Source organism: Coregonus lavaretus, assembly GCF_964263955.1.
Source record: "Coregonus lavaretus genome assembly, chromosome: 1".
Taxonomy (NCBI): Eukaryota; Metazoa; Chordata; class Actinopteri; order Salmoniformes; family Salmonidae; genus Coregonus; species Coregonus lavaretus.
Window position 1 is genome coordinate 48,262,394 of NC_139988.1, and position 22,055 is coordinate 48,284,448.

A 22,055-nucleotide genomic window follows, 5' to 3' on the forward strand; every position below is an offset into this window, starting at 1 on the left:
ATTTTACCGTACATACATTACCAAGTATTTAGACATGATAAATTATAATACACAATAATAACCATTTGGTACCAGGTATTATAGTTACTATCCTAATTGTGTTGAATTAAGTAAGTACCAGAAATAATACATTTATAATAAATACAAGGTAAATACAATGACCATATTTTTTTAATATAAAAAATAAACTGCTACCACATAATTCCCTATAGAGAAGGTACTGAGAAATGCAGCTGCAAGCTTTATTGTGCACTTATTTCACAACTTCAACAAAGACTCATAAAAATGGGGAGAACGGGCTCGGGGTAATTGCTGGAGCGGAATAGGTGGAATGGTATCAAATACATCAAACACATGGTTTCACCCTTGAGTGTGTGTAATTTACTGTATTTATACTTGGGATATAACTTTTCAACAGGAAAAGTAAAATAATCACTGGAGGATGTCTTTAAGCTTTGGCCACATGCACATTTTCATTTGCTCATGCTAATGATGAGGGGTCAACTCAAGGGTTAGCTTTGCACCCCCCTGAGCTAGACTCTGTTCCCAAGTCAGCCGTACAGAACTTCAACTCCACACTTAGTGCTTTTTGGACCCACAATGCAGGGCATTATAACCCTAGAACTCTTGAGCCGCCCGGTGGGGGCCAAAACTCTTCGATTCAGTCGCTCCCCAACTCGTCATACCTCACCACCTTCCCCCAGCTGATGCAGTGCATGCACTGGCGGTAGCAGCTGATAATGCGTGACTGGCCCAGCTTGAAGGCCATGGACATGATGGCCATGCCCGTGATGATGAAGGCGAAGGTGAGCATGAAGTACATGGGGTGCTTGGGCACGATGTCACCGAAACCGATGGTGGTGAGGGTGATGAAGCAAAAGTAGTAGGCATCAAAGGTGTCAAACTCTATCTCCCACAGAGGCAGGATGAGGCCTCCAAACAGGATGTAGGCAAACACCACCACCAGGATGAGGAGCAGCGGGACATTCAGCTTGTCCATACTGTCCCCGATGCCTGTGAAGTCCCAGATGGCAAAGTCCTTGGGCAGCGGGGGCATGCGGTCCAGCTCAGGGCAAGAAAGCCTCCGCACCAGTGGGCCCTGCCTGTTGAAGTTCTCCCGTACAATGATGCGGTCAAAGATCTCTGTGTTGTTCAGCAGCTGGTTGGACTTGCGCTTCACAGACTGCTGGCTGTGAAGGACCTGTTGGATTTCCATGGGCTCCCGGACCACCACCTCGTGGCTGAATGTGTAGGTTCTGTCCTGGAGGCCCACCTGGCCCCCGTCCCCTGGCTTCTCTGTGTGATGGGAGGGGGACCAGCTCCAATATTGGCGCAACCTGCAGAAGAGAGTGTGCAGATGGATGTAGGCCCTGGAGAGGAGCACGGCCAGGAGGTCTCCCACATCTGTGATGACCAGGAGCATGAGGGGGATACCCACCAAGGCATACAGGATACAGACCACCTTACCATTCAGGGTCACCGGATAGATCTCTCCATAACCTGAGACAAGAAGAGCAGCAAGGTATGGGGTCATACAGGTAGTTTAATTATTTCTCCCTCATATCCAAATATTATATTTTGTGACAACAACAATTTTGTGTCTGACTTCAAATGATATTGTACAAATTATATGTCCACTACCAACATACAACAAAGATGTGTAGGTTAAAATAATGTATTTTTTTATAAATGGTTTTGGATCTATTGCTGCCATCTGTTGGTCATATCTATACGCTGCATTTGCTGATTCCTCTCTCTGAGAGCATTCAGGGACAGATACGTGTATGCTCATTGGTCAGGTATTGCTATCATAGCCTTATTATTCAGTTCTTTCAATTACATTCAGTGCAACATAATGCGGAAAAATTACTATTAGTGGTTAAATGGGGGAATCAGCAGTCAAACAATAACAAAGCGGAAACCCTGCCACTGTTTTGGTAAAAAGCTGAGGGATAAGGCTGGAGAAATGTAACCACTCTCAAATTCACAGACAGATCTATGGAAGCAATGACTGGCCATCCATGATATACAAACATAGTTTTAACCATGTTTTGAGGCCATACATTGTTTGTTTACAATTACATTGTTTACAAGCAATGTAATAAAACAAGCTTATATTTTTGGTTCTGATGGGGTGCGACAGTTGAACTAAGCTCAATAGAAATGTATTAGGGGTTCACAGCAAAGCTGTAAAACCTATTGTTATTCTTAGATGTTTTTTTTCCTTTGAAATGGTCAAATAACTCAAGCATAGATTGGTCACTTTTTTTTCTAATTTGGCACACAGAAACTAGAGGCCATGAGTAACTTGGTCAAAAAGAATAGCACCGATGGCACCGCTGTTATGAGCAGTTTCACTTAAATCATCATATTGGACGCCCCGTTTGACCTAGAGACTTGAAACTTTGTACGAAGACGTATTTCCTCATGTCGAACAAATTTAAGGTCTATCAGGATAGATTTTCATCCATCTTGGACATTTTGGAAAACCATTGAAAAACGTATAAATCAGAATAACACCAAATTGTATTATTGTGTCATTTGACGGTATGTAGGCCCATGACCCATCTCTTAACCTAGTTCAAGAAAAGCGAAGGGATTGATTAAGAAATGTCTGAGTTATTGATAAATCAGGAAATCAGATTTTACATGTCCATTTAAATCCTTTGTAAATCCACTTCACAATGGCCTATCAACTTGAAACCTTTTAGGGTCATCAAATTCATTACCATAATGAACCATGTTTTGCATTGATATCTTAAAAAATAAGGAAACTATTAACAATTCACTTCTTTGACTATGTAATGCTAATGCTTACTAAAAGTCAGATTCACTACACATTTGGTCTTTGGGCTCATCACAATAGTCCCTAAAGAGTTTGAGAAAATAACGTTGATGCATTCAAAAGATGGCCACACTATACCAGTAGATGGTTATTTGCGCATACGCTAATATGCTAACATATGCAAAAAAATACTTCAAAAATCTTCTTCAAATTACAGCAAATGTGGAATCTAGGCCCATGGTACATTTCTTAAAGATGCACTATGCAGAAATTGCTCCTCCATTTCCTGGTTGCTAAAATTGTATTTGTTTGCCTAATTTCAGTTTATGTGACAAAACAAACAAAAACTGTGTAGAGAATCATTGTACGATCTAAACCGGAAATATTAAATGTTCAGCTGTGTGAAGCTGGTGTACAAAACCAAAAGTAAAAGATGCAAAAACGAACCTTAAGAATGGGAAGCATAGAAATAGTGCACATAGAACTTTCAATGAGAATGGCAGATCTATAACACAGTTTTCTACGTGAATTTGGTCGGGTCGCCCCAAAAGTTCCATATTGCAGCTTTAACTTAGTTTAAGAAAAGCTAAGGGATTGGTCAAAAGATGGCTGAGTAATTGACAAATCAAAAATCTGATTTTACATGTCATTTTAAGCCACTGTAAATCCACTCCACAGTGGCCTATCAACTTAAAACGTGTCATCGCTATCATGGATGTCCCTAAGATGAATCACATGGAATTTGGTATTGATATCTAAAAAAAACAAGGAAACTATTAACAACTAATTCTTTGCATATGTAACGCTAATGCTCAAAATGATCTGCAATCATCTTCTCCTCATGAACCATACGTCAGATTCACTCCAGATTTTGTATTTAAACTGATTGCACATAAAGGAATATAGTTCCTACATGATAGACTGCTTGCTTTGTTATCCAACTGATCTTTTTTCCTTTCTGTCATCCTGTGAACTCTGTTGGGTATATATTTTATTAATTTAAAAGTAAATAAATTGATGTAGCAATCACAGATTGCCCCTTTAAAACTGCTGTTCAAAATCAGCTGTTGGCCTTACCTGAACTGAAATGACTTATGAGAGGCAAGAAAATGTATCTCGGACTTATTAAAAGATACGTGCTGTCGCTAAGGGGGGGTGAAGCTTATTAGCGTTACTCCCATAACGGAGGATGGAAGGCATTCGTGCATTACCATGCATTTTCTCTCACTTGAGAGTGTCCCTGGAGACGATGGTGACATGATGTAGCACTAGCTTAATAAGAGTGATATCTCACACTATAGACACACGTCATAGCCTCAACGACACGTGCACAATAACAATGTCATACAAGCTCAATAATTGGCCCTTTGACTACTACGTGATAAAGAGGGAAAATAGTTGAGATTGGATCCATTGTGGCTTTTTAGTAGTGACGTGAGGATATATTGTGGTGATTTTGGAGACTGAAACCTAGCAAACAATACTTGTCAATAAAGTGGAAAGAAGTACGTCTTAAGACCACTAATCTACTTCTGGTGATGGGAAATGCATCTTGCTCTTCAAGAGGCTTTTTTCAGTAATTTGTGGCCTTCCTGTTTGTCAACCAAGCTATTAGCACTTAGCCACAATAGCCATGGACCACAATAGCTATCATATATCAGACCTTAACAGACTTCCTAATGTATTAATGTTAACAGACTTCCTAATGTATTAATGGCTCATTAGACAATCATCCTGTTGAATAGTTTATTGCCTGCCAACTGTATACACTAAAAGTTGCCAGATTGAGAACAATGCTAAACAAGATTGACATAATATGCATCGGCAGGTAGCCTATCGGTTAAGAGCGTTGGTCCACTAACCAAAAGGTTGCTAGTTCGAATCTCCAAGCCGACTGTACTCCCTGTTCACCAATGACTGCGTGGCCATGCATGCCTCCAACTAAATCATCAAGTTTGCAGATGACACAACAGTAGTAGGCCTGATTACCAACAATGATGAGACAGCCTACAGGGAGGAGCTGAGGGCCTTGGGAGAGTGGTGCCAGGAAAATAACCTCTCACTCAACGTCAACAAAACAAAGGAGCTGATCGTGGACTTTAGGAAACAGCAGAGGGAGCAGGCTCCTATCGACGGGACTGCAGTGGAGAAGGTGGAAACTGCACCGCCCGCAACCACAGGGCTCTCCAGAGGGTGGTGCGGTCTGCCCAACGCATCACCGATGGCAAACTACCTGCCCTCCAGGACACCTACAGCACCCGATGTCACAGGAAGGCCAAAAAGATCATCAAGGACATCAACCACCCGAGCCACAGCCTGTTCACCCCACTATCATCCAGAAGGCGAGGTCAGTACAGGTGCATCAAAGCTGGGACCGAGAGACTGAAAAACAGCTTCTATCTCAAGGCCATCAGACTGTTAAATAACCATAACTAGCCGGCTTCCACCCGGTTAAGCAACCCTGCACCTTAGAGGCTGCTGCCCTATATACATAGACTTGGAATCACTGGCCACTTCAATAATGTAACACTAGTCACTTTAATAATGTTTACATACTGCTTTACTCATTTCATATGTACAGTTGAAGTCAAACGTTTACATACACCTTAGCCAAATACATTTAAACTCTGTTTTTCACAATTCCTGACATTTAAAAATTCCCTGTCTTAGGTTAGTTAGGATCGCCACTTAATTGTGGGTAGCCTTCCACAAGCTTCCCACAATAAGTTGGGTGAATTTTGGCCCATTCCTCCTGACAGAGCTAGTGTAACTGAGTCAGGTTTGTAGGCCTCCTTGCTCGCACATACTTTTTCAGTTCTGCCCACACATTTTCTGTAGGATTGAGGTCAGGGCTTTGTGATGGCCACTCCAATACCTTGACTTTGTTGTCCTTAAGCCAGGTTATGTCGATATAGGACTCGTTTTACTGTGGATATAAATACTTTTGTACCTGTTTCCTCCAGCATCTTGACAATGTCCTTTGCTGTTGTTCTGGGATTGATTTGCACTTTTCGCACCAAAATACATTCATCTCTAGGAGACAGAACGTGTCTCCTTCCTGAGCGGTATGACGGCTGCGTGGTCCCATGGTGTTTATACTTGCGTACTATTGTTTGTACAGATGAACGTGGTACCTTCAGGTGTTTGGAAATTGCTCGCAAGGATGAACCAGACTTGTGGAGGTCTACAATCTTGGCAGATTTCTTTAGATTTTCCCCATGATGTCAAGCAAAGAGGCACTGAGTTTGAAGGTAGGCCTTGAAATACATCCACAGGTACACCTCCAATTGACTCAAATGATGTCAATTAGCCTATCAGAAGCTTCTAAAGCCATGACATCATTTTCTGGAATTTTCCAAGCTGTTTAAAGGCACAGTCAACTTAGTGTATGTAAACTTCTGACCCACTGGAATTGTGATACAGTGAATTATAAGTGAAATAATCTGTCTGTAAACAATTGTTGGAAAAATTACTTTGTGTCATGCACAAAGTAGATGTCCTAACCGACTTGCCAAAACTATAGTTTGCTAACAAGAAATTTGTGGAGTGGTTGAAAAACGAGTTTTAATGACTCCAATCTAAGTGTATGTAAACTTCCAACTTCAACTGTATATACTGTATTCTATTCTACTCTATTTTAGTCAATGCCACTCTGACATTGCTCAATCTAATATTTATATATTTCTTAACTCCATTCTTTTACTTTTAGATTTGTGTGTATTGTTGTGAATTGTTAGATACTACTGCACTGTTGGAGCTAGGAACACAAGCATTCGCTACACCCGCAATAACATCTGCTAAATATGTGTATGTGACCAATAACATTTGATTTGATTTGATTTTGATGATGTAGCTTATAATGTATTTTGAGTGAAGTCAAGACTGGTGGTGAAGCCAAGTCAATGATCTATGTTCTTCACTAGAAGAGCGCTGAAAGAGAAGGCTAATCAATATCTTATCTTATAACTTTAACCACTGGACACACACTACATTGTCCTCACACTCCTTCAATATAGTAGTAGTTGTAGTGTCTATGACCAGATCTATCATTGAAAGTTCAATTATTTGACTAACAAAATCAAGAGTGACCAACAAAATCAATAGGGGCCATTTGGAAGTCAGGGCCACTGGGCACGTACCCTGCGAGCACGGTCTTCAGCCATGATTACTACAAGATTAGATAGCTGGCTAGACTAATTTACCAATATAAAAATTGTCCCGAGTGGCGCAGTGGTCTAAGGCACTGCATTGCAGTGCTAGCTGTGCCACTAGAGATCCTGGTTCGAATCCAGGCTCTGTCGTAGCTGGCCGTGACCGGGAGACCCATGGGGCGGCGCACAATTGGCCCAGCGTCGTCCAGGGTAGGGGAGGGAATGGCCGGCAGGGATGTAGTTCAGTTGGTAGAGCATGGCGTTTGCAACGCCAGGGTTGTGGGTTCGTTTCCCACGGGGGGACAGTATAAAAAATATTAAAATAATGTATGCACTCACTAACTGTAAGTCGCTCTGGATAAGAGCGTCTGCTAAATGACTAAAATGTAAATGTAAAAATGTTAGCTGACATGGCTAATTTAGTGACTGTCAGTAACTGACATAACAAGAGAAAAACTGCTGATGCACAAACACATTTCGACCTTGCACCTTGTGTATTCTACTATTCTAACTCTCAACAGTAAGTTGAGACCCTGACTGTTCCCCCCCAAAAAGCGACCGTTTATGTTGCTTATGCCTGTTGCCGGCCTTGCTAAACCCAATAGAAATGTTTGTTTCCTCTGGGAAATAATTGTTCGGGAGGGGGTCAGGAAACCAAATGTGTTACATTTGGAATGCGGTAATCTCTATGTGCTAGATACAAGTCAATGTCAACCATTTTTTAAACAATTCATTTGAAAAAGGGATAAGTGTTAGATGAATGTGAATTCATATTCCAGTCCAGACTTTTTGAAAATGTTTACAAATTGATCGCCCTATTAATAATAACACGTCTGGCACTGCAGGATTTGAGTCCCTGGCGTAGTGTGTTACTGATGGTAGGCTTTGTTACTTTGGTCCCAGCTCTCTGGGATTTTTGCTCACCGTTCTTGTGATCATTTTGTGATCATTTTGACCCCACGGGGTGAGATCTTGCGTGGAGCCCCAGATCGAGGGAGATTATCAGTGGTCTTGTATCTCTTCCATTTCCTAATAATTGCTCCCACAGTTGATTTCTTCAAACCAAGCTGCTTACCTATTGCAGATTCAGTCTTCCCAGCCTGGTGCAGGTCTACGATTTTGTTTCTGGTGTCCTTTGACAGCTCTTTGGTCTTGGCCATAGTGGAGTTTGGAGTGTGACTGTTTGAGGTTGTGGACAGGTGTCTTTTATACTGATAACAAGTTCAAACAGGTGCCATCAATACAGGTAATGAGTGGAGGACAGAGGAGCCTCTTAAAGAAGAAGTTACAGGTCTGTGAGAGCCAGAAATCTTGCTTGTTTGTAGGTGACCAAATACTTATTTTCCACCATAATTTGCAAATAAATTCATTAAAAATCCTACAATGTGATTTTCTGGAATTCTTTTTCTCAATTTGTCTGTCATAGTTGACGTGTACCTATGATGAAAATTACAGGCCTCTCTCATCTTTTAAGTGGGAGAACTTGCACAATTGGTGGCTGACTAAATACTTTTTCCCCACTGTATGTGTTTTCTTGAGCAGGGGGACCTTGCGGGCGCTGCAGGATTTCAGTCCTTCGCGGCGTAGTGTGTTACCAATTGTTTTCTTGGTGCCTTGAGATCATTGACAATATCCTCCCGTGTAGTTCTGGGCTGATTCCTCACCGTTCTCATGATCATTGCAACTCCATAAGGTGAGATCTTGCATGGAGCCCCAGGCCGAGGGAGATTGACAGTTATTTTGTGTTTCTTCCATTTGCGAATAATCGCGCCAACTGTTGTCACCTTCTCACCAAGCTGCTTGGCGATGGTCTTGTAGCCCATTCCAGCCTTGTGTAGGTCTACAATCTTGTCCCTGACATCCTTGGAGAGCTCTTTGGTCTTGGCTATAGTGGAGAGTTTGGAATCTGATTGATTGATTGCTTCTGTGGACAGGTGTCTTTTATACAGGTAACAAGCTGAGATTAGGAGCACTCCCTTTAAGAGTGTGCTCCTAATCTCAGTTCGTTACCTGTATAAAAAACACCTGGGAGCCAGAAATCTTTCTGATTGAGAGGGGGTCAAATACTTATTTCCCTCATTAAAATGCAAATCAATTTATAACATTTTTGACATGCGTTTTTCTGGATTTTTTTGTTGTTATTCTGTCTCTCACTGTTCAAATAAACCTACCTTTAAAATTATAGATGGATCATTTCTTTGTCAGTGGGCAAACGTACAAAATCAGCAGGGGATCAAATACTTTTTTCCCTCACTGTAGATCTCCCTCGAAACATGAATATGTTAGCCTTATATATAAACATGTCTAGTTAGATACATTGCTTTGAAGTAGACTACCTCATCCTTTTGATCCCTGATTTATTGAATGAGGTTATCATTTTATAAAGACAAAAGTATTTGGTTGTAATGTTGAAAAAACCAAGCCTGCACACCCAGGAGCTCTCCAGATGTATGGTTGACCACATGTTGACAACATGTGACTAACAGTGCAGTTCTATGTGGGGGTCTAAGTACCTTGATCAATGGCACAACGGCAGGAGATGGTAGGCCTACATAGGATCAGACACAGCAGCTTTCCAGTGTCAATAATGCTTACTTTTTCATGTAGGCTATAAGAATAGTCATGAAAATGTGGTTAAAAGTCATGGAGAAGTCATGTATAATGTGTATAAACCATTAACAGTGAATAATCAGAGGTCTCTATAGCATAATGTAATTTGTGAATTTCAATGGACCGACTTGGAAAAAGACAGCTCCTGCACTTCTTCCTTCCCAAGTCAAGCACTGGTGCCCATGCATAACAGTCCATAACCAGGCATAATAATTGAGAATATCTGAATTGTCCTCATGAGGCTCTACATTTACAAAGAGCATCATATGAGCCAGAAATTGTCATGAGCAAATAGTCTATTACTACAGATCTTAATTTGATCACTTTTATAGACAATATACCGACGCACAGACAGCACATTGCGAAAACAAAACAACCCTTGCAATATCAACTAAAATTACATGGGTCTATTACGGAACTTTCAGTTGAACAAACATGGTTACAGACCCAACAACATTATATAGTATCCTCTCCTCGTGAAGAAAAACACATAAGCTAATTATAATACACAAAGTAAGCAAAACAATGAAATTATTCCAACAATGCCTAAAATGATGAATAAGGTACTAATGAGATAGACCTATATAACAGTGGATGCTGCTGAGGGGAGGACGGCTCATAATAATGTATGGAATGGACTCCATTCCGGCCATTATTATGAGCCATCCTCCTCTCAGCAGCCTCCACTGCTATATAAGCAATATAACAATTGAGACGTACAAACTATGGCATAAGGGAACGATGAACTGATAAGAGGTAAGCCGTAATTTCGATAAAGACATTAATGAGCGAGTAGTCGATATAACTATTTGTTCAGCACTTATGAAATGTACAGTGACAGAATTCAGAACATGGGAGGTCCTTACAGTATTCTCCCTGTACACCAAGTCAGAACCGTAGGATAAATAAAAGGGGGCATATACAGTGGCTTGAGAAAGTATTCACACCCCTTGGCATTTTTTCTATTTTGTTGCCTTACAACCTGGAATTAAAATGGATTTTGGGGGGTTTACATTTGCCTTTTTACACAACATGCCTACCACTTTGAAGATGTAAAATATTTTTTATTGTGAAACAAACAAGAAATAAGACACAAAAACAGAAAACTTGAGTGTGCATAACTATTCACCCCCCAAATACTTTGAAGAGACACTTTTTGCAGCAATTACAGCTACAAGTATCTTGGGGTATGTCTCTATAAGGTTGGCACATCTAGCCACTGGGATTTTTGCCCATTCTTCAAGGCAAAACTGCTCCAGCTCCTTCAAGTTGGATGGGTTCCGCTGGTGTACAGCAATCTTTAAGTCATACCACAGATTCTCAATTGGATTGAGGTCTGGGCTTTGACTAGGCCATTCCAAGACATTTAAATGTTTCCCCTTAAACCACTCGAGTGTTGCTTTAGCAGTATGCTTAGGGTCATTGTCCTGCTGGAAGGTGAACCTCCGTCCCAGTCTCAAATCTCTGGAAGACTGAAACAGGTTTCCCTAAAAAAATTCCCTGTATTTAGCGCCATCCATCATTCCTTCAATTCTGACCAGTTTCCCAGTCTCTGCTGATGAAGAACATCCCCACAGCATGATGCTGCCACCACCATGCTTCACTGTGGGGATGGTGTTCTCGGGGTGATGAGAGGTGTTGGGTTTGCGCCAGACATAGCGTTTTCCTTGATGGCCAAAAAGCTCAATTTTAGTCTCATCTGACCAGAGAACCTTCTTCCATATGTTTGGGGAGTCTCCCACATGCCTTTTGGCGAACACCAAACGTGTTTGCTTAATTTTTTCTTTAAGCAATGTCTTTTTTTCTGGCCACTCTTCCGTGAAGCCCAGCTCTGTGGAGTGTACGGCTTAAAGTGGTCCTATGGACAGATACTCCAATCTCCGCTGTGGAGCTTTGCAGCTTGTTCAGGGTTATCTTTGGTCTCTTTGTTGCCTCTCTGATTAATGCCCTCCTTGCCTGGTCCGTAAGTTTTGGTTGGCGGCCTTTTCTTGGCAGGTTTGTTGTGGTGCCATATTCTTTCCATTTTTTAATAATGGATTTAATGGTGCTCCGTGGGATGTTCAAAGTTTCTGATATTTTTTTATAACCCAAACCTGATCTGTACTTCTCCACAACCTTGTCCCTGATCTGTTTGGAGAGCTCCTTGGTCTTCATGGTGCCGCTTGCTTGGTGGTGCCCCTTGCTTAGTGGTGTTGCAGACTCTGGGGCTTTTCAGAACAGGTGTATATATACTGAGATCATGTGACACTTAGATTGCACACAGGTGGACTTTATTTAACTAATTATGTGACTTCTGAAGGTAATTGGTTGCACCAGATGTTATTTAGGGGCTTCATAGCAAAGGGTGTGAATACATATGCACGCAGCACTTTTCCGTTATTAATTTTTTATACTTTTTTGAAACAAGTTATTTTTTTAATTTCACTTCACCAATTTTGACTATTTTGTGTATGTCCATTACATGAAATCCAAATAAAAATCAATTTAAATTACAGGTTGTAATGCTACAAAATAGGAAAAACGCCAAGGGGGATGAATACTTTTGCAAGGCACTGTAAGCAGACAATGAAAGCTCTTACAATATTCGATGATGTTTCTCTAAAACAGGCTATAGGCTACATGTGCACCACTAAGTCAGAACAGTAGACTAAGTTCTGAGGGGGAGAGGGACATGGGTTACTAACAGCTTACTACACATACACTTAGTATTACTTTCTTAGCTACAGTATACATATCTCCCTGGCAATTGACATAATTTATGCCGCAGTATACAAGGCATATTTTTGGACTCAGTGTTGTTGTGCTGTGCTCACTTGAACGTGGCGCTACGGTCCTTCTTGTGGGCAAACTTTGTCATCTAACTTTGTCATCAAAGTGTGGCATTCTCTGGATTTATGGTGCTTTGAAGACAACTGGGAACTCTGAAAAAAACAAGGTTGAATCATGACGTCAGTAATCTTCAGGTCAGCGCTCTAGAAAGAGGCCAGAGTTCCCGACTTGGAATTCCGAGTTGGATGACCGTTTAAAACGTATTTTTCCAGTCCATGCTAGTTTTTTTCAGAGTTCCCAGTTGTCTTGAACGCACTGAATTCTGAGATTTCCCAGTTCCGAGTTTCAAGTTGTTTTGAATGCAGCAGAAGTCATGCTGGATTGACAGCATGGCCAATGTATTCAACCTTTTCTGGCCCATGATGTTGCGTGTGAATGTTGATTAAGACCTATGTTTTAAATCCTTAAACCCATACTTAGACCACACACCCTCTCCACCGAATATCAGGCAGGGGAAGCAAAATAGTGATTGCTTTGCGATGCTTGCAGTTAGCCATTGATTCCTTCCGAAACACTCATTGTTGAATTTGCGATTTTCCGACTTGTTGTGTAATGTTTATGTCCAATGGCCGATGAGCACCGATACGTTTTATCTACACTAAACAAAAATATAAGCACAATATGTAAAGTGTTGATCCCATGTTTCATGAGCTGACATAAAAGATCCCAGAAATGTTCCATAGGCACAAAAAGCTTATTTCTCTCAAATTCTGTGCACAAATTTGTTTACATCCCTGTTAGTGATCATTTCTCCTTTGCCAAGATAATCCATCCACTTGACAGGTGTGGCATATCAAGAAGCTGATCAAACAGAATGATCATTACACAGGTGTACCTTGTGCTGGGGACAATAAAAGGCCACTCTAAAATGTGCAGTTTTGTCACACAACACAATGCCGAAGATGTCTCAAGTTTTGAGGGAGCGTGCAATTGGCATGCTAACTGCAGGAATGTCCACCAGAGCTTTTGCCAGAGAATTGAAGGGTCATTTCCCTACCATAAGCCGCCTCCAACATCCTATTAGAGAATTTGGCAGTACGTCCATCCGGCCTCACAACCGCAGACCACGTGTATGGCGTCGTGTTGGTGAGCGGTTTGCTGATGTCAACGTTGAGAACAGAGTGCCCCATGGTGGCTGTGGGGTTATGGTATGGGCAGGCATAAGCTATGGACAACAAACACAATTGTATTTGATCTATGGCTATTTTAATGCACAGAGATACCGTGACAAGATCCTGAGGCCCATTGTTGTACCATTCATCCGCCTCCATCACCTCATGTTTCAGGATGATAATGCACGGCCCCATGTCACAAGGATCTGTACACAATTCCTGGAAACTGAAAATGTCCAAGTTTTTCCATGGCCTGCATACTCACCTGACATGTCACCCATTGAGCATGTTTGGGATGCTCTGGATCGGGGAAAATGTTGCTTTGTATGAGGCAAATGGTGGTCACACCAGATACATACTGACTGGTTTTCTGATCCACGACCCTACCTTTTTTTTAAGGTGTCTTTGACCAACAGATGCATATCTGTATTCCCAGTCATGTGAAATCCATAGATTAGGGCCTAATGAATGTATTTCAATGAACTTATTTCCTTAAATGAACTGTAACTCAGTAAAATCTGAAATTGTTGCATGTTGCATTTATATTTTTGTTCAGTATATAATTTCTCTTGATATGACAAGGATTGAAAAGGATTTGCCAGTAGCGTCTGCTAAATGACTAAAATGTAAATGTAGATTGTCGACGTGATTCATGATGATGACTGCTTGTCAAGCTTGCTAGCTAAGATTGTGAAAGTATGACGTTAACATGATCAGTCCAGTCAAAGCTACGGTAGATATAACGTTATTTGACGTAATTTTATCTGTGGCCAATGACTTTGAGCCTTCTTGGATGGGCACTTCTAATGTAAATCTATGGCAGCACCCAAGGGGGCTTGAACTGCCTAGCTCTCCCTGTAGATTCCGCGGTGACATAGTGTCTCCATGAGTGACAGAACACTGAGCCAATCATGGCACAACTAGAGAAGATTACCAATGCCTACACTCTATTTTTGCTGGCTAGCCCCTCCACCACAGAAAGCACTGAGCTAGGCTGAAACACCTCCATTTTGGAGCTGCCTTACTCAAGAAAGAGACTATATTTGTATACGGCTTTATTAACTCAATTTTTATAGATTTTTTAACATTGTTTGCAAACTGATATGTGACATGTACATTTATTTTTTACATGCAAAACAGGCACTAAAAAAATATAATTGACGGGTTGCAACTGCTGCAATGCAGGACATTTAAAATGTTGGGTCTACAAAGGCTTCTGAAGTTAGTAATTTCCACTTTGACATTTGACTTGATTTCCCCATACGAAAAATATCCATGAATTATAATCCACATAATAATTCACATTTCCTAATGCTGCAGGATTATTTTCCTGCTGTAGCAAACTGGCTCAAATTAAGATCCTACACCTGTACACCAGCACAATGGTATTGTTGTATAGGCCTAAAGTGTTGTCTTAATTGGACCTATTTTGTTCATGATTACTTACCCACAGTTGTAAATACAGTACAGCAGAAGAACAAGGATGCATAGTATGTCCATCGCTCTGGACGTTGAAGCCATATGGACTTGAATGCCCCGTTGATTTCTTTTTCTAGTTCTTTCACCAAATCGTGTTCTTGAGTAGAATTGCTGGACGAATTAACTGCAAGTAAAATGCTATTATTTGAATAAAAGTAGCCTATACCTAAAAAACTAAACAAATTTACAATACATATTTCACCACATCGATAAAGACTTAACTCACACATATTGCAAAAAAAAATGTATACTGGTGTTATCAACATAGATTTCTGGTAATTCACCTTACCTGGATAATTCTGAATTGTGCGCACCAGTTCACCCAAAAACGTATGATATTCCCCTTCTGTTTTGTACACACTCCCTCCCTCTATGTACCAGAATAGCACCGCTCCCAAGGCTGCATATCCGACGAGTGAAAGTATGAGAAAAATGTGAGGAAACAGCTTCCATAGAGTTGAAGAACATTTTTTTGACTTCTCTATCGAACTTCGTGCCTTTCCCACTGCCACCGACATCTTCCAGACTCTGAAGAGCTATTGGATCGCAATGCCAAATTATCTCTCCATGGTAAGGCTGTCAAGACGGTCCGACAGTGAGAAGCGCAGGACCTAGCCATCCCTCTGTATTAAGCAAACACTGACTCTGTCACGATCGTTTACGAACGAGAAGGACCAAGGCGCAGCGTGAAAAGCATACATGTTTATTTAAACAAATGAACACGCGACAAAACAACAAACGAAACGTGAAGTCCAAGGTACCATACCATACCATACCATACCATACCATACCATACCATACCATACCATACCATACCATACCATACCATACCATACCATACCATACCATACCATACCATACCATACCATACCATACCATACCATACCATACCATACCATACCATACCATACCATACCATACCATACCATACCATACCATACCATACCATACCATACCTGGAACAAGATCCCACAACTAACAGGTGCCAAAAGGCTGCCTAAGTATGGTCCCCAATCAGAGACAACGAGCAACAGCTGCCTCTGATTGGGAACCACACAGGCCAACATAGATCTACAGATTCTAGATCTTAAACATAGAACATCGACATAGCAAACACAACACAGAAAATACACACCCTGACTCAACAAATACAAGTCCTCAGAGTCAGGGCGTGACAGACTCGAAGTCCCCCAGGAGACAAGTGCTATTGACTCCAACAAATTATCCCTCCATTTGTAGTCTAACCATCCACAGAAACGGCAGAAAGATGCTGTCTCTTGGAAGGCATCCAACAATTAAGATGCATCTTAATGCATCTTCATCTCAGGTTGAAACTCCACAAAAGAGGACATTTATTCATTTGGTACTTGATTTCAAATTAAAGCCTCCTAAACTGGATAATGCAATTGCCATTTTAATCAGTTAACATAATTTGATCTTGCCCCCTTGCCTTTTTGTACATTGAGCAACAGGTGTTGATGCCATCTATATTTAGCTAGCCCATATGCCAGTGTTGTTTCAGAGGAACAACTCCAGGCTTCTCAAATACCAGGCAGTAAAACAGACAATTCCCTACAAGGCACAGGGACAAAACTACCTTAAAAACATCCTACAACTATTATAACTAACTTCTGCTGCCATAAATCAGAATGGAAATCATTGGGTTAATCATGACCATTGCTAAAACATTGCCTACTGTAAATAGGCCTACTGTTTTACTCAGTTGGGATACTTCTTGTAGAAAGAGCCTTTAAATGTTTGAATTTTGCTTTCAATTTATTTCCTGTTTAATCCAATGAATCACGTTAAAAGAGCACAATGTCAGACGGTCCATTCAAAGTATTTTGAGACTGTTGCCAAGATCCGAAAGAACTGGATGGGTGTAAGTGCGACAGTGGCATTTGTTAAGGGAGTCAACTCAGGAAGCATGTGTAGTGTATTGACAATATGATGGTGTTAAATGTTGTTTAAATGGAACTGAAAGAAGGTTGATTTTTGGTATCACGAAGGAAGGTTTTAGCGTGACGCCACATATGACAGACAGGAAGTGGGTTGTAAGATACGGGGATTGAACAGTAGAGGGAGCCATTCAACTCTTGGAAGGCTATATAAAGGCGGGAAGAACGGCGGAGAGTTAGAACGGCCATAGCAATCGGGGAGCCGTTCTCCGGACACCGCGGGTCTGTACATATGCTGTAATCTTGTGGTTTGAATAAACCTTATGATCAACGTTCAGTATGAGCAGACTCCTTTTGTTGACAGCAATAATGACCACCATTCATCATATACGACACATGTTTTAGGGTCTCATGCAAAGTTTTGCATCATGTGAGCATGGTTCACCGAAGCACAAGTAATGAAACTAACCTACCAGGTTGTCCAATTTTGTGAGAGTGGCAATAAAGAACCTTCAATGGCAGGGATGGGCAACTGCCCCGCGGACCAATTTAAACAAAAATGTTTTTTTAGAAACTCAGTTGGGGTCTCAACTTACTGTTGAGAGTTAGAATAATATAATACACAAGGTGCAATTTTTTTTATGTGGTTGTGCATCAGCAGTCACTCAATTAACCCATGTCAGCAAAAAAAAATTTGATTGGTAAGTTAGTCTAGCAGCCAACTATCTAAACTTGTGGTAAGCAATGTCGAATTACTGACTGGGGTGGGGGCCATTGATCATCAATTATCATATTAAAAACTGCAAATATTTGCCTCCACCCCATTGCAAAATGTGTAGAATTGCTGGAAATTAGCTGTAAAATTGCAATCTTTTCTCTCCGCCCCATGGCAGAATGAGTAGAATTGCATGAAATGAGTTATACAATTGTAAAATCTTCTTTACGCCCCATTGCACATTGTGCAGAATTGCAGGAAATGAACTTTAAACCATAAAGGTTTTCTCTTTGCTGTCACAAGGAGGGCCGCTAAAATATTTTGCTCACAAGGTGGGGAGGGTATGGATGTGGGCACGCAGACCCATGAGCCACTGCGGCCCCTAATTATGAATTCGTTTTTTTTGTGGCCCTCACCCCCATCAAAGTTGCCCATCCTTGTTCTATGGACCTTTGTTGCTGCCCTATGCGCCCTATAGGGTACGAGCCAACAAGGGGTTTATTCTCAGGCTAGTTTTTCTCTTATTCTTTACCCCAACTGGCTTTAAAGCAGACAGTTGTAAGATCTCTGAGCCAGACCATATAGGCTACTCTCCAAGTGAGTACCAAACCATTAGAGATTAGACCCTGTGGCACCACTTCTGCAAAATGTCCTTCAGTGGGCATACATGTACTGTAGATATATAAATAATTCAGATGAGGAGGGATCTAATTGTGCACTATCTGTATGGTCATCACATCCATTTGAGCAATCCTCATTTGAACATCAAATGAATAATGATCAATTGATAGGCTCACATACAGACAGTACTGTGACACTATGTCACACTACATCTACAATCACAATTGATCAATCTGGTGAATAATTTATCTCAATCACTATAAGTGTTTCATTTATACTCAACATTGAATTACTTTATATTGTGTATTTTCATAGCTTTTCATATTCTTAACACCGATAGCTTGTCCCTCAACCATTCTCAATGTCTGTTCAATATAAACCCTGCACTGTATGTTTTGTACATACTCTCTGAACACAGCACACCATATGAGTAGCGAACCTGACGAAAGCTACAAGTCAGTGCACTTACCATATAACAACATGTTGTCTTAACACTTGGTGTCTGGTCAGTGTTAACTTTGTAAATATTTAGCTGAAATTAAAGCTTGTATAAATAGAATTCAGTGAGTCTCAGAATCACAAGGCTCTGATAGGTGACTTAACTACCAAGTCAGGCGGCATTCGGGTTGCTCACATTCTTGTCAGGAGTAGACATACTCTCAGACAAATCTTTAATTGGTGAAGTAACTCAGCTGTTGTTTGAATTAAGGTGACATGCTTCATGATGTTGGAGGATTGCTATAGCCTCAGCTTCTAGCATGGTAGGCCCACAGTATTTTAAACTCTTTGTTCGTGTTTATGTTCGGGACTCATTGTTATCATACATGGGTAGAACATGTCAGGAATGGATCAAAATTAGGTATACATTTGTATCAATCAGTTTATTTAGGTTATTTATTTTTCCATCGTCTGGACCTTGACTGAAGCGTCAGACATGTCACAGGCATTGGCCAGAGAACCAGAGAGAACTGCACTTTACCACCTGCACCACTTTGAAGGAAGGAACTTCTAATGTTAGGTCAATAGCAAAAGCATTTAAAAAACTTAAGTGCTGAAAGTAAGTTCATATACATTTTCCATCAAGTCTATAGTTGCATTATGATGAGTTCGATTTCTTGAGGATGTCAATAGTGCAGATACAATGCTGTATGCCGGAACCAGTGCCATTAACACAATCAAATTCCCATATTATGAGTCTCAAGAGTTTACCATTGAGCCTGCTCTTGGTCCTTACCACTAAATGCATGAACTTTAGAAGTATAATTTACTCTAGAACAGATACCAAGCTTTCTATCATTTCGTAGAGGTCTGTGTTAAAGAGCCACTTTGCAAACATTTATTTTTTTCCTGTGAGTGATGCTCTGGTGTGACTTGGAGGTAGTATGCTATTCAGGGTTTTTTTCAATTTATTTGACAGTGTTTTAAAGTGAAATCTTGCAGATAGCTACTTCTGATTGTTTCTTCCAATGTCTAATAAAGGCACTCGCAATATAAAGCCCTGTAGGACTAAATTATATTCGATAATCTACATATAATCTGACTCAATTTAATGTTAACGTTCATAGACACTATTTTAGCAAGAGGCTCAGTCGAGACTAACGGATTTAGGCTGGGAGCTAGTCAGTCAGTAACACAATCAGTCCCCCCAAATGTAACTTGAATTAAGATATACACTGAGTATACAAAACATTAGGAACACCTTCCTAATATTGAGTTGCACCCCCTTTTGCACTCAGAACAGCCTCAGTTCGTCGGGGCATGGACTCCACAAGGTGACGAAAGCATTAAACAGGGATGCTGGCCCATGTTCACTCCATTGCTTCCCAGTGCTTCAAAGTGTCAAGTTGGCTGGATGTCCTCTGGGTGGTGGACCATTCTTGAGACACACGGGAAACTGTTGAGCGTGTAAAACCCAGCAGCGTTGCAGTTCTTGACACACTGAAACCGGTGCGCCTGGAACCTACTACCATACCCCGTTCAAAGGCACTTAAATATTTTATCTTGCCTATTCACCCTCTGAATGACACACATACACAATGTCTCAATTGTCACAAGGCTTAGAAATCATTCTTTAACCTGTCTCCTCCCCTTCATCTACACTGATTGAAGTGTATTTAATAGGTGACATCAATAAGGGATCCTAGCTTTTACCTGGTCAGTCTGTCATGGAAAGAGCAGATGTTCCTAATGTTTTGTACACTCAGTGTCGTTTTCAACTACCAAGGGGCCACAGGAGGCTGCTGAGGGGAGGACGGCTCATAATAATGGCTGGAATTGAGAAAATGGAATGGCATCAAACCCATTCTACCAATTCCCCTCCAGCCATTACCACAAGCCTGTTCTCCCCAATGAAGGTGCCACCAACCTCCTGTGCAAGGGGCTAGAGCGATGAGCTGATACTAGCAATCAAAGTCTAGCTTTATAATTGCATATATCTAGAACAGAGGTGTACACTGAGTATCTCAAAGCATTCATCTGTGTGTGCAATTAGCTGTAAGCTTTAAGAGTTACCGTTACTGACTTCTGAAAATAGCCACTCAAAGAGTTAAACTATAAATGAGGAATGAATTTACTCAAACCAACTAATAGATTTATTAGGCACAAATTAATTAACACTCAAACAATAACCATACACATGGAAGATATGGTACTGAATATAGCAAAGTAAATGACTATCATGAAATAAGACAACGTGGTTACACCTAAGGTGATGGTGTCTCCAGAATAACCTCTAAGTAATAACATGCTACGTGTGTCTAAACACACATGTGCTAAAATGAACTCACCAAGATACAATTAATAATATGAAACATACCGTATGGTTCATAATGGTACAATGTAAGAAAGACTTAGTCTAGAAAAACAACACACAGCGTCTATAGCCTACGGAACTATAGCCTACGGAACTATAGCCTACGGAACGTTGACTAGGAGCTTGGAAACAAGAACCCGAAATTACAACAAAATGCATTCTCATTTCAAACCATCAGAAACAGGGCTAAAGACCCCCTCATTAATTAGCATCACTTTGCTGGTGAAAACAAAACCCAATGAAACATCAAAGACTATTCTAATCAGATCACACAACTTAATTTCAATATTATGAACGAACACCAGGAATGCGCTCATCTGATAACCGGTCAAGCAAGCAAACGAATGAGACCCGGTCTCTCTGAAAATACATAAATCGTAAAACATACAAGGTAACAACTCATATCAAAATACTCTACTCTTTATAATCTATAAAATGAAACCAAACTTGAAGATACAATTCATGAAAATAAATTCACAATGTCAAATCAGCAAGCCGCTGACGCTGTCTTCACACTGTCTTCCTCTCTCCCCTACAGTCTCAAATGGACAGTGTAACCAAACATACATTGTGACAGAAATTGCAGTTAGAATTGCTCCTCTCAATGTAATGAGTCTGATCTGATCTTAATGCATGTTGTTCTTGTGGTAGAAATATTTAACTCAATAATATCTCTCAGAAACCGGAGCCTGTGAATTCAGAATATACTTTATTACAACACAACAAAGCCGAGCTGGTCCATGGAACAACTGCCTGCCTTGACTCGGAGCTCTCCTTTTATACAGTTTCATGCTTACACAACATGCATAGTCATGCTTATACAGCGTACATAGTTACTCCTCTTTATGTAAAAGATTAACATCTTTCAGTGCCACGCCACCATTAGCTTTCAATGTCCAGGTGCCACGTACTGTTTACTTTCAAGGTCTACGTGTCGTTTCTCTAGGTGGGGCCTTTCCCTCTTATCTCATTATATTGGTGGCATGACTCGGACACTTTCCCAAAAAATAATATACATACATACGTTAAAGAACAGTTGCACA

The 22,055-nt window shown here is 40.7% G+C and overlaps 1 protein-coding gene across 1 annotated transcript; it reads right to left on the reverse strand.

The window, feature by feature from the left end:
- Nucleotides 1–661: 661 nt before the first annotated feature.
- Nucleotides 662–15,484, reverse strand: LOC311145938 (potassium channel subfamily K member 18-like; the record flags this gene model as incomplete). The annotated part of the gene is made up of 3 exons (XM_084182341.1): nt 662–1,500; nt 14,935–15,090; nt 15,256–15,484. The coding sequence occupies 3 exons, from the start codon at nt 15,482–15,484 to the stop codon at nt 662–664; spliced, it is 1,224 nt and encodes a 407-aa protein (XP_084038467.1).
- Nucleotides 15,485–22,055: the final 6,571 nt, after the last annotated feature.